Source organism: Porites lutea, chromosome 13, assembly GCF_958299795.1.
Source record: "Porites lutea chromosome 13, jaPorLute2.1, whole genome shotgun sequence".
Taxonomy (NCBI): domain Eukaryota; kingdom Metazoa; phylum Cnidaria; class Anthozoa; order Scleractinia; family Poritidae; genus Porites; species Porites lutea.
Genome location: NC_133213.1, coordinates 15,306,057 through 15,320,018, shown reverse-complemented (window position 1 = coordinate 15,320,018; position 13,962 = coordinate 15,306,057). Strand labels below are relative to the sequence as shown.

At 40.0% G+C, this 13,962-nt stretch overlaps 1 protein-coding gene across 1 annotated transcript in view; it reads right to left on the bottom strand.

The window, feature by feature from the left end:
- Positions 1 to 13,630, bottom strand: part of LOC140922831 (scm-like with four MBT domains protein 1) — a 15,471-nt gene extending 1,841 nt beyond the window's left edge. The window contains exons 1-14 of the mRNA XM_073372858.1: positions 13,517 to 13,630; positions 11,955 to 12,201; positions 11,079 to 11,167; positions 9,686 to 9,926; positions 8,709 to 8,818; positions 7,792 to 8,047; positions 7,387 to 7,475; positions 6,602 to 6,839; positions 6,220 to 6,256; positions 4,201 to 4,685; positions 2,674 to 2,888; positions 2,324 to 2,408; positions 1,104 to 1,615; positions 1 to 395 (exon numbers count right to left, since the gene is read on the bottom strand). The exon at positions 1 to 395 is cut by the window's left edge and continues 1,841 nt beyond it. Coding sequence (XP_073228959.1) covers positions 270 to 395; positions 1,104 to 1,615; positions 2,324 to 2,408; positions 2,674 to 2,888; positions 4,201 to 4,685; positions 6,220 to 6,256; positions 6,602 to 6,839; positions 7,387 to 7,475; positions 7,792 to 8,047; positions 8,709 to 8,818; positions 9,686 to 9,926; positions 11,079 to 11,167; positions 11,955 to 12,201; positions 13,517 to 13,615 — 2,829 coding nt within the window. The 5' untranslated portion in view covers positions 13,616 to 13,630 and the 3' untranslated portion in view covers positions 1 to 269. The remainder of the gene's footprint in view (positions 396 to 1,103; positions 1,616 to 2,323; positions 2,409 to 2,673; positions 2,889 to 4,200; positions 4,686 to 6,219; positions 6,257 to 6,601; positions 6,840 to 7,386; positions 7,476 to 7,791; positions 8,048 to 8,708; positions 8,819 to 9,685; positions 9,927 to 11,078; positions 11,168 to 11,954; positions 12,202 to 13,516) is intronic.
- Positions 13,631 to 13,962: the final 332 nt, after the last annotated feature.

The window sequence follows — 13,962 nt, the reverse complement described above, 5'->3', positions numbered from 1 at the left end:
AACCTGTTGCGTTTTTTTGCTTTCTCGTTTCCGTCGTCGTTGTAATTGCACTAGGCTCGCTAGTAGGGTTGCCACGCAAACCAATTCCAAATATGCGACGATTTCGCCTAAAAAACCTTCGATTTGATGGAAAACGTGCGCGACGAAATCGACGTCCGCAAGTACCCATGCAGAGGCTCGCTATCCCTAATCCATAGCAGTTAGGGACAACTCGTGGTCTACAAGGAGATATAACATTGACATTAACTATCGTATACTAATAGCTTGTGTTATCGATGTTTCTTTACAAGGTTCTGTACAGTGAAGTGAAGTTTTATCGCTGGACCTAATGTCACACCCAGGCACTTGTGAATCTCGTCCAATGACAGCAACGTTAACGCTCGGCCGTCAATTTCCTTATTAGAAAAAAAAAGAAATTTGTATATTAGAAAGGTAATTCTAGACGACGAAATCATAACAATCGTAAGGTTGAGTCAACTTAGGCGACAGGGCGCTGCCAAACGTCGCGGCGACAACTTGGCAGCAGAAAATCGCTTTCGTGTGACATACGGAAATTTTGGAAAAATCTTTGTCAGCGCAAAAGAATTTTTTTGCTGCTACAAACTGGGGACTTGTCACCTAGACAACAATTTTCCGGTGCACAAGAAGCCAGTTGTAGCTGCGCCTGTGCAAAAAAATTGCGTAAGTACATAGGATATGATCATCTCGGTGAGCGTAGTCCTGAGTAGGACTGTCGTTGACAGTGGGTAGGGAGCTTTGGCAACGACGACAGCGACGGCAACGAGGACGTCAAAAAAGCACTTGGTTTGATGAGCATGACAAATTTTTCTTTCTCTTTCTCTTTCTAAACTTGAGTGCGGTCCCCAAGTAATCTACTCCAGGGAAATTCGCCTACATTCGACAATTTCAGCGAACAGGAATATACGCGACAAAGTTTAAAAACACGCGAATTCATTTCAAAAGTGGCGTTCTTGCTGCCGTCGCCGTTGCTAAAGCTCCATACTAACCAACCCGTGCGGCAGTCACCTTCACAGTCAAAGTGTGTGCATACAACTGAGTCAGAGTCAAAGTGCGTACATAAAATTATCAAATTGAACTCCTACCTGTTTTAAAAAGTCATCCGCAAATTTGTGACAATCGGTTGTTCGTATAAAATCCACAACTTCGTCAACATTCCACTTTGTGATGTGTTTTGATATCCGTGAAGCAGTGACGCTAGGCGATTCGGATCTAGAAGGTTCTGGCACTGCACTGCTCACTGCAGAAACAGACTGCGGAAGTTGACTCGAAAGCGTGAAATTACTCGCTGCTTGCAAAGAAGGAGGAGCTTTTACCGTATTAACCTTGAGTTTACTGACAGTTGTAGTCGCCTTCGAGGGATTACCAGCTGGTTTACTGATAGGTGTAACAGTCTTTGCGATATTAACAACGGGTTTTTCGACAGGTATAAAAGCCTTTACGGGATTACCCGCGGGTTTATTGTTCACATTAGTAGTGACTTCTTTAGGAGCTTCTCTCTTGGACGGGACTGTCTTACTGTCTTCTTGCGGGACAGGCTTGTTCGCTTTCGGAGTGGTTTCGTTGAGTTTCCGAGGAGATTCCGATGACTTGGTAACTGAAATAAACGAACAGAAAGACAAGAAAATTAAGCGAAAAGAAAACAGTAAAACCTCTTTAGAAAAGCCATTTTTGTCCAGTTTTTACCCGCGACAAATATACACGCAGGGGAACCGCTGATCCCGTATTAGGAAACCTTAAGGAGTAGCGTTTTTGAACTGACAGTGAACTTTAACTTTAACATGCTTTGATGCTACCAAATTTGTATTGCTAAGTGTCTCTACTCTTATAGAAATGATAAGATCGAAAACTGGGGAAGAAGCACTGCTCAAGGATGCACTGAAAAGTCAACTTCCAGTTGTCGAGCGTCGCGCAAAAACATCTTTGCTTACGTTCCCTATTACCTTGAACAACGTTATAGGCCGCAATGCACGTTGATCCGTTCAAGGGCATTGAGTCTGTGTCGTTACTCGGGGTAGGTATTTTGTTGCGCAATTTATGATAGTAAATGTGTCTACTCGATCAACGATTCCATACCTGCAGTATTTACTCCTGGGCCGAGTTCATCAATTGTTGTTCAATTCATATATAAAAGTGTACAAAGTAAATTTAATTTCATTCTTTTTGTCTACAATTGGATGATTGGATGGTAAATTATCCGAGAAAGTACTTTTGAACAATAGAAAAAGAAACGTGGATGAAAATTTAACCCCTCGAAAAACTGGACCTTATAGTCTACAAATAATGATACGAAAGGTCCACATACCTTTGACAGCATCACAGTTCAAACAAAGAGCGACTCTGTTAAGACTGATAAGATTCTCGCACAAGGACAATTTTGTCCTTAGTGTCTGCAAAAGAAACGTTACGAAGACAAACAGTTACTTTCTCAGTCATATTTGCTGGCGAGCCTTTGCAAGCCAGCACACCATTCTCTCCAATAGCGGGAAAAAGTCAGAAGTAAGATCAGAAGCATATGCAGTCAATTGGTTTTCCTATTATCCGGGGTATTCACCCCTGTGCAATGAAATCACGTGAAACGCACGTGGAGTCGTGAACGAGATCGAACAGCGTTTGAACTCAAAGCTAACAAAGGCCTTATAGAAACCAACCTACCCTAAGAATAGCTGAGATGGTCATTTTATCAGTCTCGGAAGCAAGAAGCTTGAGAACTTGTTTTGAAGAGTGAGCGCTCAACACGATCTGCTCCACCAACTGTCTCAGCACAACATTAGGACCATCCGGGCCAATAACGGATGGAATACTTGCTATTTTAGCCGGCTTCAGGAAGGGACCAGGCTCACAGGATTTCTTCACATAAATACAAACTTCTGTCGAAGAGAATAGAATGTATAAGATAACCTGATGGGGGACGAGTTAAACATATGACATAAGAGAAAGTACACGCAGCATATGCAGACGAAGTAAGGTTAATCATAAGACCCATTCAACTTTGTTTAGAGAAAATCCTTTAAAAAGGCAGCACAAGTCTCAACGATCAGCAGGCTAATTACTGATGCTTGCACCATCAGTGTAAACAAGCAGCTTAAATGGCTGTGACACGAAGTTTATCAAAATTAAGACAAAGAGAGCACCCAAAAAAATTGATTGAGACATAGAGTACCTACTCAAAACATAAGAAAGAGGGTATAAACAACACAGAAAAGACAAAAGACAGCTCAGATGGACAAACTTGAAGAAGACTAAAACAGACCGCAAAAGCGGACGGTTTTGGAAAGCTCGTTAGCCTAACAGGGTTTTTTTCTCAGTTTTGTTGTATGAAACGATTGATACGATGCTTTGGGAGAGATATCGGTTCCAAGCTGTGATTTTGTCATTTACAAGTAAATTCCTCGCTAAAGTTAAGTTACTCAGCGATTAAAGACGCATTATTGGCAATATTTAGGACTTTTAAGATTCAACGACGCGACGGCAACGAGAACGCATTAAAAAAGCAATAGATTTAATATAAAGCAAAACAACAACTTTGCACGTGCATCACGCTTTTTTGTATATTTCTTTTGCACGACTACGACGTGAAAATGCCTAATTTCATGTTCTACGGAGAACGTAAACAAGCAACGATGAAATTATATTTTGAATATAGTCCCTTGGAATTCAAATTCAGGAGGGTTCGCGTACATTTGACTAAGTAAGTAAGAATAATCGCGATAAAGAATGAAACAACGCAAATTCACTTTCTAACGTTCTCGTTGCTGTCGCGTCGTTGGATCTTAACCTAATGAGACAGACCCTTTAAAAGGGGAGGAATTTTCACACAGGCCTGTAAAGGATGAATACGACTACTGTAAACGGGGCCACCTAGACAAAGTTGACTAATCGGATTGCAGGACAATAACAATACATTCCGACAAAAAAGGCTGTGCTCCAATCAACAGCTCTTACGAAATCAATAAGTTAATCGAAGTATAAAATGAAAAAATTGATAGCAAACGTTTCCAAGAAGCAAACTTTCTTATTAGACAATGGTTTCTTATCCGAAACTTTACTATGCCCAGGCTTGACCCACAACCAACTTTCTTGGAATGTATTGTTATTTTCCTCTTACCGATTGGTCAACTTTGTTTATGTGGCCCAGGTTACAGTTGTAGCACTGTAAAGGATAACGTCACGTATGCATACTTGGACCATCCTTTTTGTCCAGAGTTTCATTGGTTACCACAGGCGCGTCATCATCCTCCGTCAAGTCAATAACAGCTTCAACATTCTTGTCATCCTTTTTTTCATCCTCTTCATCATCATCCTCGTCCTTGATCTCGTAATTCCGCGGCATAAGCGTAGACGCTCGCAATTCATACTTCCCTTTTGGTGTGATTGGGATCTTTTTCTCTGGGGTCTCAGTTTTGGGCTCCTCTTTTTTAGGCCATTCCTTTGTCTCTTCTTTCAGGCCACTGGACTCAATCATGGCACTTCCTTTACTGTCTTCCACGACGTCAAGAGTGTCTAAATTATTTGAATCTAGCGCACTTTTCGCGCTTTTTACGTTCTCACAGTTTATTGAAGTGTCCGTATTGAGATTGTTTGCCGGTGCTATATTTGTAGTGTTAGTTGCGTTTGCAATGCCTGACTCTGGCGTCGTTCTCTTAATTTCTCTTTGCCTTGTTGCCCTGAAAAAAAAAAACATTATTCGATCGTAAGAGTACTGCAGTATTTATAATTTTCTGTAAATTATGGGTTCCCTCATAAAACAGTGCATCCTTTTCGAAATTTTCTCGCAGTTCTCCCTCCTCCACCCTATACAAAGTTGAAACGCTGGGGCCTGTTTCTCGAAAGTCCCGATAATTAACGGGCCCGGTAAACTGTCTCCGTTTATATTAAAGATCGAGGTTTCAATAGTTTTGCATCTAACACGACAAAACTGTCAGTTAATGAAACAAAATGCAGTAGTTTGCCAGCCAGGACCCGAGCTCTTATTCTTTAAAATTAATTTCGATTTGAACATTTGATTTCGGGCCCGTTAAGTTAACGGGACTTTCGAGAAGCGGGCCCCTGGCCTTTTATCTGTTAGCTAAGCTTAAGAAACGAGAACGTTGACGTCCCGGACGTCAAAAATGGAAACCGGAAGTTGATATTTTTTCTTTTTCAGTGTTCTGACTAGATAACTTTCGTACAGGGGGACTTAAAACAATGGTATTCAGATTCATAGTGTGAGAAACAAGCGATCCATCAAGCGAGATATCGAGCTTCCCGTTTTCATTCATAACGTCCGGGACGTCAGCGTTCTAAAAACCTACCAGTCTCAAGCAAATCCTCAAAAAAGCCAATTAGATTCACACTCTATATACAGGCATTAAAGAATTAAAAAAATAATAGTCCAATTTTGTTATTTAAGACTACAGTGAAACATCTATTAAGCGGACTCCTTCGAAACCTTCCCACGTGTCCGCTTAATAGAGGGTGTAAAAATTGCGCAATGTTTCTTAACGATCAACATTCAACGGTTACTCTGTACTGTGACAAAGTTCCACGTTGTAAATGATACTAAGGACGCTGTGCCGTACTTTGTGCAAGACTTTTAGGTAAAGGTTGATCGAGGATGACAGTCATCCGGCCGGACATCGGTTTATTGACAGCTAAAAGTATTGATTTATCATTATTCATCGACTAATGTACGTATTTCAAGAACGTAAACCAATACTACTATTGTCAATTCAGTCCGGTGTTTGCTTAATAGAGGTTTTTAACAATAGAAATTTGCCAAATACAACTTATTTTAGTGTCCGCGTCCGCTTAATAGAGGTGTCCGCTGAATAGGGGTTCGTTGTAAAGGGAAATAAAAGAAATTAATTTCGGGACCTGGCTTAGTGTCCGCTTAATAGAGGTTTCACTGTATATTTAGGCATTGAAACAATTTTCTCTCGTCTGTTGCTACGGATGGCAAGGATTGACATGGATTGAAACTTGAAAAAATTGGACCAACTAAGTAATGCTATGTCTGCAAAAGCAAGCCACCCTAAAATATATTATGGTTAGAACTCCCTAGTGACGAAACTCTACAGGAGCATTTTGTGTATGAATTTTAATTCATTAAAATACAATGAGTAAAGACTCAAAGTAATGACTTTACGAGAGAATTGACCTTAAACTACTAGTGGCATAGCTCCATTAAATACTAAAAAAAAAAAAAAAGAAATTCCATACCTCAGTGAGGCGAGGCGTCGGTTCTCCTCTGGCGGACCTACCAGCACAAAAAATGCAAAACGAACTAGTACACTCTCGAAATCATAACCTACATGTATCACCAAAGGAATAAGCAACGAAACAAATGCCGTTAACTATTTCTGATAAAACTGCTGTAACAAAAACAAAAACTGCTAGAATCTTGGTCACGTGGTACAAATTCACGTCTGCCGTTTGGCGTAAACGTGAATCTCAATCTCTCTACTAATTTTATAAACCTATAACAACATCGCTAAAACCGAAGTTTTTGGCAAACCTTCCAGACTGATGCGAAAACACACTGCAGCAAAACAACTTCAATATGCAGCGAAAAGACTTGTAGCGAAATGAAATGCTTGCTTACGTTGCACTCTTGGTGTGAGAAGAGGGTGTCCATTCATACTGCACCAGCCAACAGGATACAAGTCAAATGACTCCACATCGTAAATGTGTTCCACTGAATCATGTTTATAGCCATTCAACAGTACCCACATTGTTCGACCCACCACTTGAGTGACAGTGGCTACTGTCATTGTACTCGAATCTGTCTGATCAACAGCTTCAAGCTTCATGCCTATGTCGAACTCATGAGAGGGGATTTCCTAATGAAAGCAAATAAAAAAGAAACAACAAAAAACAAACTTTATTTTCACGTCAAATCTTCAGTTTCAGTTCGAGTCAATTAAGTCTTGGAAAGAAGTCAAGGAAAAGTGAAATTTTAAGAGTCCATATTCAGTATTTTCCCTTTACTGTTATTGTTTTCTGACATTCAAAATTCCTTTGTACATTGTACGGACATGAATCATGTTGTAATGGTAGAATATTGTTCATAAAATTGAATTGGGTTTTCAAGAAGATCAATCCTATTTGTACATAATTGTCAATTCAATTCATACACACTGCACATGACTTGCTGAAAACATAAATATATGGGTGGAGGGATGGCTGTGAGGGAAGGGTTGAGTGTATTATCAGGACTAATTTGAGAAGTTATTTATTCAGTTGGCCAGGGAAATTTACATTTGTCAGGAAACAGTCAGGGAAACATTAAGGAATACCTCTGGATGTGGCAACCATGGGTATCATAGAAAATATGCAGTGGTCCTTTGGATAAATGAAACAAAAAAGGAATTTTGAATGGAACATTACATGTTCTGAGCTGAATAATGAGCTTCGTGCAGCTGTGGACTTCGTATATTCAAGGTAAGTCTGCCAGCGGAAAGGATGAACAAGGTATCCTAAAAAAGACAAACACACAAAAAACATGTAAATCTACAGGAACAAAAACAACATCAAATGAAGCAAGGTTGACAACTTCTTAGAATTAATACCATCGCAATTTTAAAATAGATAACGTTAGTGTCCATGTTTATGGTACAATGTGTAACTGTTAAACTTGTAGTGAGAGAACTAGTTGCATCTGCCCATGTTCGAATCTCAAAACATGCTAAACCAGCTATTTTCAACTACTTTTGAAAAAAATCTTACACCTTGCCTCTAACCTTAGTAAGTTTGTTTGGAGAGAGTTACCGTTACAAGTATAAAACAATTTACCAGGGGGAGGAGTCAGTTGGATGTTGTTCCCCGCACACCACCCCACAGGGAAGATATTCCTTGAACTTGAGCTGCACCACATGGAAGGCCGGCTTCCATCACCGCAACTGATCAAGCTGTCAATCTCCACTTGGAAGAAGATCTCATTGGCCACCTTCGACACAGTAGCTGCACATATTGAGGAGGGATCTTTTGGGTTCACAGCTTCCAGTTTCAACCCAGTCGTAAAGCCGTGAGGCTTTGGTAAACTGTCAGACTAAAAGAAAATGAGAATTTTAACACTCATTTCTTTAGAGCCCACATAGTTATTAAATTTACAACTGTGATTGAGAAAGAATCAAAAACACAACATCCCCTTTCTTCAACAATAATGTCAGTTAGCCTCTGCAACTATCCGTTACAAGATATGCACCCTTCAAACTAAAAGTTAATGCTTTCTTATTACTACATGCTTAGGAGAACAGCACATTCCAGCCTGTCTATGCAAAGTCATTCTCTCACATTCTCTCGCCCCTCCCCCCTAACCCACACAAACACACACATATTTAGTACATGTAGAACCACTGACCAACATCAGCTACAATCGGTGACAAAGTGAGTTGAGACAATTTGCCCTAAAGAGGCTTTTGGACGTTTTACTGACTTCAAAAGGGGAAAATACAGCTTTGCCTCCCCCATCCCCTCCATGCAATGTTGTGCCGCTGTTCGAGCTACCAATAGCAAACAACAAACACTTCAACTTTAAATGGAGGGGACAGGGGAGGGGTATGGATTCTTTTGTTCTCTTAAGTTACCCTACTTGAGTACAATGCCTCAACAATTTTGTCACCGATTGCAGGTTTTAACTTGGCCCAAATTGCATAATTAGCCACATAAAAAAATATCCCAACCCACAGTGGGATGCAACTCAAACAAACCTTGTTCAATGCTTTGTTGAGTGAAGCATCTTCAGTTGTCAAGTTACAAAGACCCAGGAGTCTTCCTCTGACCTGTGCCCAGTCTTTGTTCGGATACTTTGTTTTCAACACTTTTGACATAAAAAAGGAAAATCCAGAAACAGTAATTAATTCTGCAAAGCAAAAATTTATTTGAGTGCAAAAGTTCCAAAAATAAAAAAGGGAAGGGGAGATGTTATCAGTTATATGCCCAAGTAGTTTAACAATTGCCTGTCAACTCCCTTGAGGGGAGCAGGTGGCTATATATTTATTTCAAATACATTTTTCAAGAGGCTCATAAAAGATGGGAAAACTTTAAGCAAAAAACACATAGTACTAGTCGATTATCAAAATTAATTCTTCCTTTGATTCAGAAGCATAATTTTATACAAAGAAAACTGGAAGGAAAATCGAGTAGTTATTTTTAATTTGAAGTTATTTGGGGCTATTATCCAGTCACTTTTTCAGGACAGAGGAGTGTCTAGAAGGGGGGCTATTTTATGATATACCATTGGCTATTTTCAAACCAAGGAGGGCTGGGTCTGTGTATTAGAGGATAAACAACACAAGACCCACATAGTCAAAAAGAGCAGACCGAGGTTTGCAGAACTCTAAAGTTTGGAGATAATAAGGCCAATATAAAACAAGATACAGTGATTTAAAGACAGTATGATGTAAGGATTACCGGACACACTGTAGATCTATATATTTCGCGGTAAATTTTGGAGTTCTTGAATGCCTGTATCTCATTCAATATAGGCCCGATTAACACTAAACTAACCTTGAGGATTTGGTAAATCTTGGTTTCCTCTTTCTGAGTTTGTGTGTCTCATTTTGTTTATCCCATAATAAGGGGATTCGTGCCCAGTTTGTCCTCAGTACCATTCAGTTTGAAATCTAACAGGCAATACATGTACATGTACTAAAAGTGAACAGTTCAATTGTTAAAAAAAACTTACCAGAAGGAATATTTAGCTTCAAATTGTTTTTCTTTCCCCATCCCAGCTGATGAACATTATTAGACAAGAAGTAAACCCATACATCATCAGCTTCATTTTCTGAGCCTTCCAGTCGTAATCTTAGCCTCAGACCATAAGCATCCACAATAGCTGCCACCCAGTAGGAAAGAGGATCATCTGCATGTAGCAGTTCTAGCTTAAGCCCTGGTTTAAGCTGGTTTTCTTCATCTGGATCGGATCTCTGAAAAGTAGTTTGCCAAGGTTATATGAGCCAAGTACAGTAAAGACAAATCATTTGTTAGTCACTCACATTAGCATCTGAGATTCCAGGCGCACATTAATTAAAGGGGCTATAGCCTACAAACAGAATTCCAACTGGAGCAGGGTGAGAAGAAATCAACAAGCAGAGCGTGGGAGAATAAAGGCGGGGGAGCCTATAGAATTTGTTGTGAAGCCACCCATCCACCCATTTGCAGTGATCATCTAACATATGGCAATAACATGTCAATAAGGCTATTAGACTTGTCAAATTATGACTATGTTTGTTATGCTTTAATGCATCAGCTTTAATAACATTCACATGCACATGGGTATTTTTCGAGGAATAAGGCAAAAGTCAGCGATCTGACGAATCAGATCATGATACCAGAATCTGGTTAATTATTGTATCATAGATGGCAGCATAACAACAAAGTCTACAGGCTCCCACGCCTCTGCCTTTTCTCTTCCCCAAGCCATGTTAGCTCACCATTTCTTTTTTGACCCAATCCATTTAGGAGCCTGTTTTCAGGCTAAAGAGGCTATGGCACAAGGATGTTGCTTTCGAAGGTCATTTCGCTGCTAAAGTCATTATTACACTGCCTTTACCTACATACAACATTCTCTAGAATGACGAAGAAGATATCAAACCAATTTTTATTTTCATCAGGGAGCACGAACCATAATAATATTTCGTGATTCTTCAGGCATAGCGTTAAAATCTTAAAGAGTTGGCCCAATTTTTTCCAGTTTCAATCCATGTCTATCCTTTCAATCCATGGTAACAGACAACAGCAAGGTTTTAGCCAGCAGGCTGTCCAGCTGTCCTATGGACACCCATTGTTAGAAGAAATGCAAGCAAAATTCACTTAATCACTTATAATTTTATGGGAAAACATGCCCTCTGGATGGCCAGTTTTTCAATATCTGGCTGGAATCCTGGAAAACAGGAAATAGTTTCATTGCTTTAATTGTATGATAGTCTTAAACAACAAAACTGGACCATTATTTTAATTTGGAATTCAATTGATGCAAAGACATTGGTCTTTAAAAAGACAGCAAATAGCAAGACATACAGGCTGTAACCCCTTTACAAGTAAGGGCAATTGACATCTTTTTACAACAGTCAACCTACCCTGTGAAACAAATGCTCTGGAGCACACACAGCATTTTTAAGATCTTGCATCAAAAACTTGGCCCAGTTTGACTCTTTGTGTCGGATGGCTGGAAAAACAAATGAGAAGCTCTTTACCCCAAGGTCTGGCCTGACTAATACACACGAACAAAAATTACAATCGCATTATTCAGCCTCCTGCAAGTCTTTGATTGTGTTTAAATTTGTCACGGCACTAAACTGAATATACATGTACACTTCAGTACTGAGTGTAAAGAAGAAAGAAGAAAATGGCCAGTGAAAAAATCAGATACACTGTACCACAAACACTTGAATTTTAATATGCCTAAATATAGATAAAGTTAACCTTGAGACATCACTCGCAGGTCAAAGGTCAAACCCCAGGCAGGCAGGCTTGTGCAGGGTGGCCGCTAAATCTGCAAGGGCTTTGATATGATTGCACAACTCAGCTTTACTTGCTTTGCTTTGCTGATTGTTATGGATCATTCTGAATTCATGGCTCATGACATCTGCTTGTTTCTGCTGCCACTCCTTCCATCCTTGGATAGGTAAGAATGGGGTGCAGCAAGTATTCTGCTGAACTTTTTCAGTGTCATGGGCAGATTAAGGGGTGGGTCAAGGGTACCGAGGCCACCCCTTCCTCTTTGAAATGTTGTACTATTTTAATACAATTCTTAGAAAAATATAAAGTATCTATATAGCTGGCAAGTGGGCAAGTGTCCCAGCCCAGCCTTTCTGAATTTTCTGCCCCTCAGTGTGACGGTGCTGGGTGGTTGACGCTTGCATAGTTGCCATGGTTACTTCCAAGGCAATAGTGCCTTTTGCTCTCCAGGCACTTACAACTTTAAAATTATCATTTTAAACCCTTTCACCTACCTGCAGGCGGAATAAGAATGTTGTTGGTTCGTGTGCACCAACCAATGGGTTGAAGCTCATCAGACGCTGCATCACACCAGAAGTCTCCACTCCGATCATCATCATATCCATCATATCGCAATAGAAGCAAAGGCCCTGATGCCATGACAACAGTGGCAATCCAGTAGGTATCCGTCTCCAGGGATGTACGATCCATACATTCAAGCTTCATGCCAGGAACAAAGCCTTGAACTTTGGTGTCTTGTACCTGAAAATAATAACAAGAATTTATTCAACATTCTTTTGGGGTAATTCACTTAAATACATTTAAATGCAATTTAAAGGAGTTAACAACTAAGAGCACCTTAAGTGCCTGGGGTCAGCGGTCTTTGGCATGCTCATACGTGTACCCAGTCGCTTACTACATCCATCATGTGATTCATTGGCGCATTCAGTTTCCGTAGTGCTGGATTTTTACAGTCCATAAAGGTTCTTTCAGCCATTTTCTCCCCCCCCCCTCCTCTCCCTAGGCTTTGTCGTTTTTTTCCGCTGTTGTTTTTCAGTGTGACGGGTGCCTGTTTCTTTCCTTTTGTGTGGGGGGCTCATGGCTGGGTTGCGCATTTGTGCCAGTCATGGGGGCTGGATACCAATTGTGGAAGCCCCTAGATACTCCAGGCACCCAACCTCCATTTTAGCGATACAGTTGTTAATGGTGATATAACTTTGTTTAATAACTTAGACTGCTTGAATAACTGTAAAAAATGTTATAAATCCTTGACCAATACGGGTCAATGATGCTCACATTAGTATAGTTTCAGTAAAAATTAGAACAGCCTGATTCTCAGATGGTCTACCACTGCCTGCTCAAGAATGATCTGAGAATGAAGCTAAATTCAGACATGACTTTTCTTGACTTTGGCGTTAGTACAGCACTGAGTAGAAAAAAATTACATGATTTGGAGAAGACTTAAGTTGTGAGAGATAAAGTAAACATTCTTGGTTTGCTACCATGTGACAAGGCAGTTACAAGGTGGTCAATACAATACAATTTTTTTCAAAATTTACAGGAAAAAAAGTCAAGTTCTTAGTGGAGCAAAATGCTTTTGTTATTGATGACCATCACAGTCACCATGGGTTCATGTGCAAACCTCCACTTCACAGCGTATCAATGGTAATCTTGATGTGGATCAAGTTAAACATGAGGCAGTGTTGCTAGCTGTCTCCCTCTTCAATGATAATTATGCAGGGATGCCCTTATCACATTGCAGAGGCTTGTGGGTCTTTTTACTGCAATTCTCTTGAAATCATTCTCTTGGTCATTACATGTCGTTGCGGATAGTTGCTAGTATTTTTGCAAGTGTTTTTATTTTTCTTCTCCCTACCCTTCCCTCCCCTATAGCAAGACAGTATAGGTGAGTATGTTAGGTTCCACTGGTTAGCAGTGTGGCAGCACCTGGGTGGATGCCACTCTCAGGGTTGTCAAGGTTATGCACTGCAGCAGTTCATGGCTCCACTGGCCTCTCAGGCACCTCCCCACCCTCATCTCTGTGGATGCGTTTAAGTACATAATACCAAGTACTTACATGTTTAAAACTTTCCTTTGGAACAGCCTTTGCATGGCATTTTTTTAGATATTCCTCCCAAGAAAACAGGTCTTCATTTTCCTCGTCAGAACCTAGCATAATCAATTAACAGAAAGACAATAGTTATTTTATATGATTTTGGATTCTTTTAGGAACTGTGCATTATTTTGTAGCATACCTAATTTAAGCACTCTGACAGTCAGAACACTCTGTCAAACAGAGTACCAACTAATTTAATATGGTGATGCAAAAAACAAATTACAAATTAGGACGGTCACTAAGATTTGTACTGCTGTAGTTGCTAGGTATGCCATATTTCCTCGAATATTAGCCAGGAGCAATTATTCAAGGGAGGCGATTATTTCAAATATTGCTCACTGGAAGTCATGCCCTAAATATTTTGTTTTATTATCCCATTAAATGAAAAAAATTATCACATCAAAAAA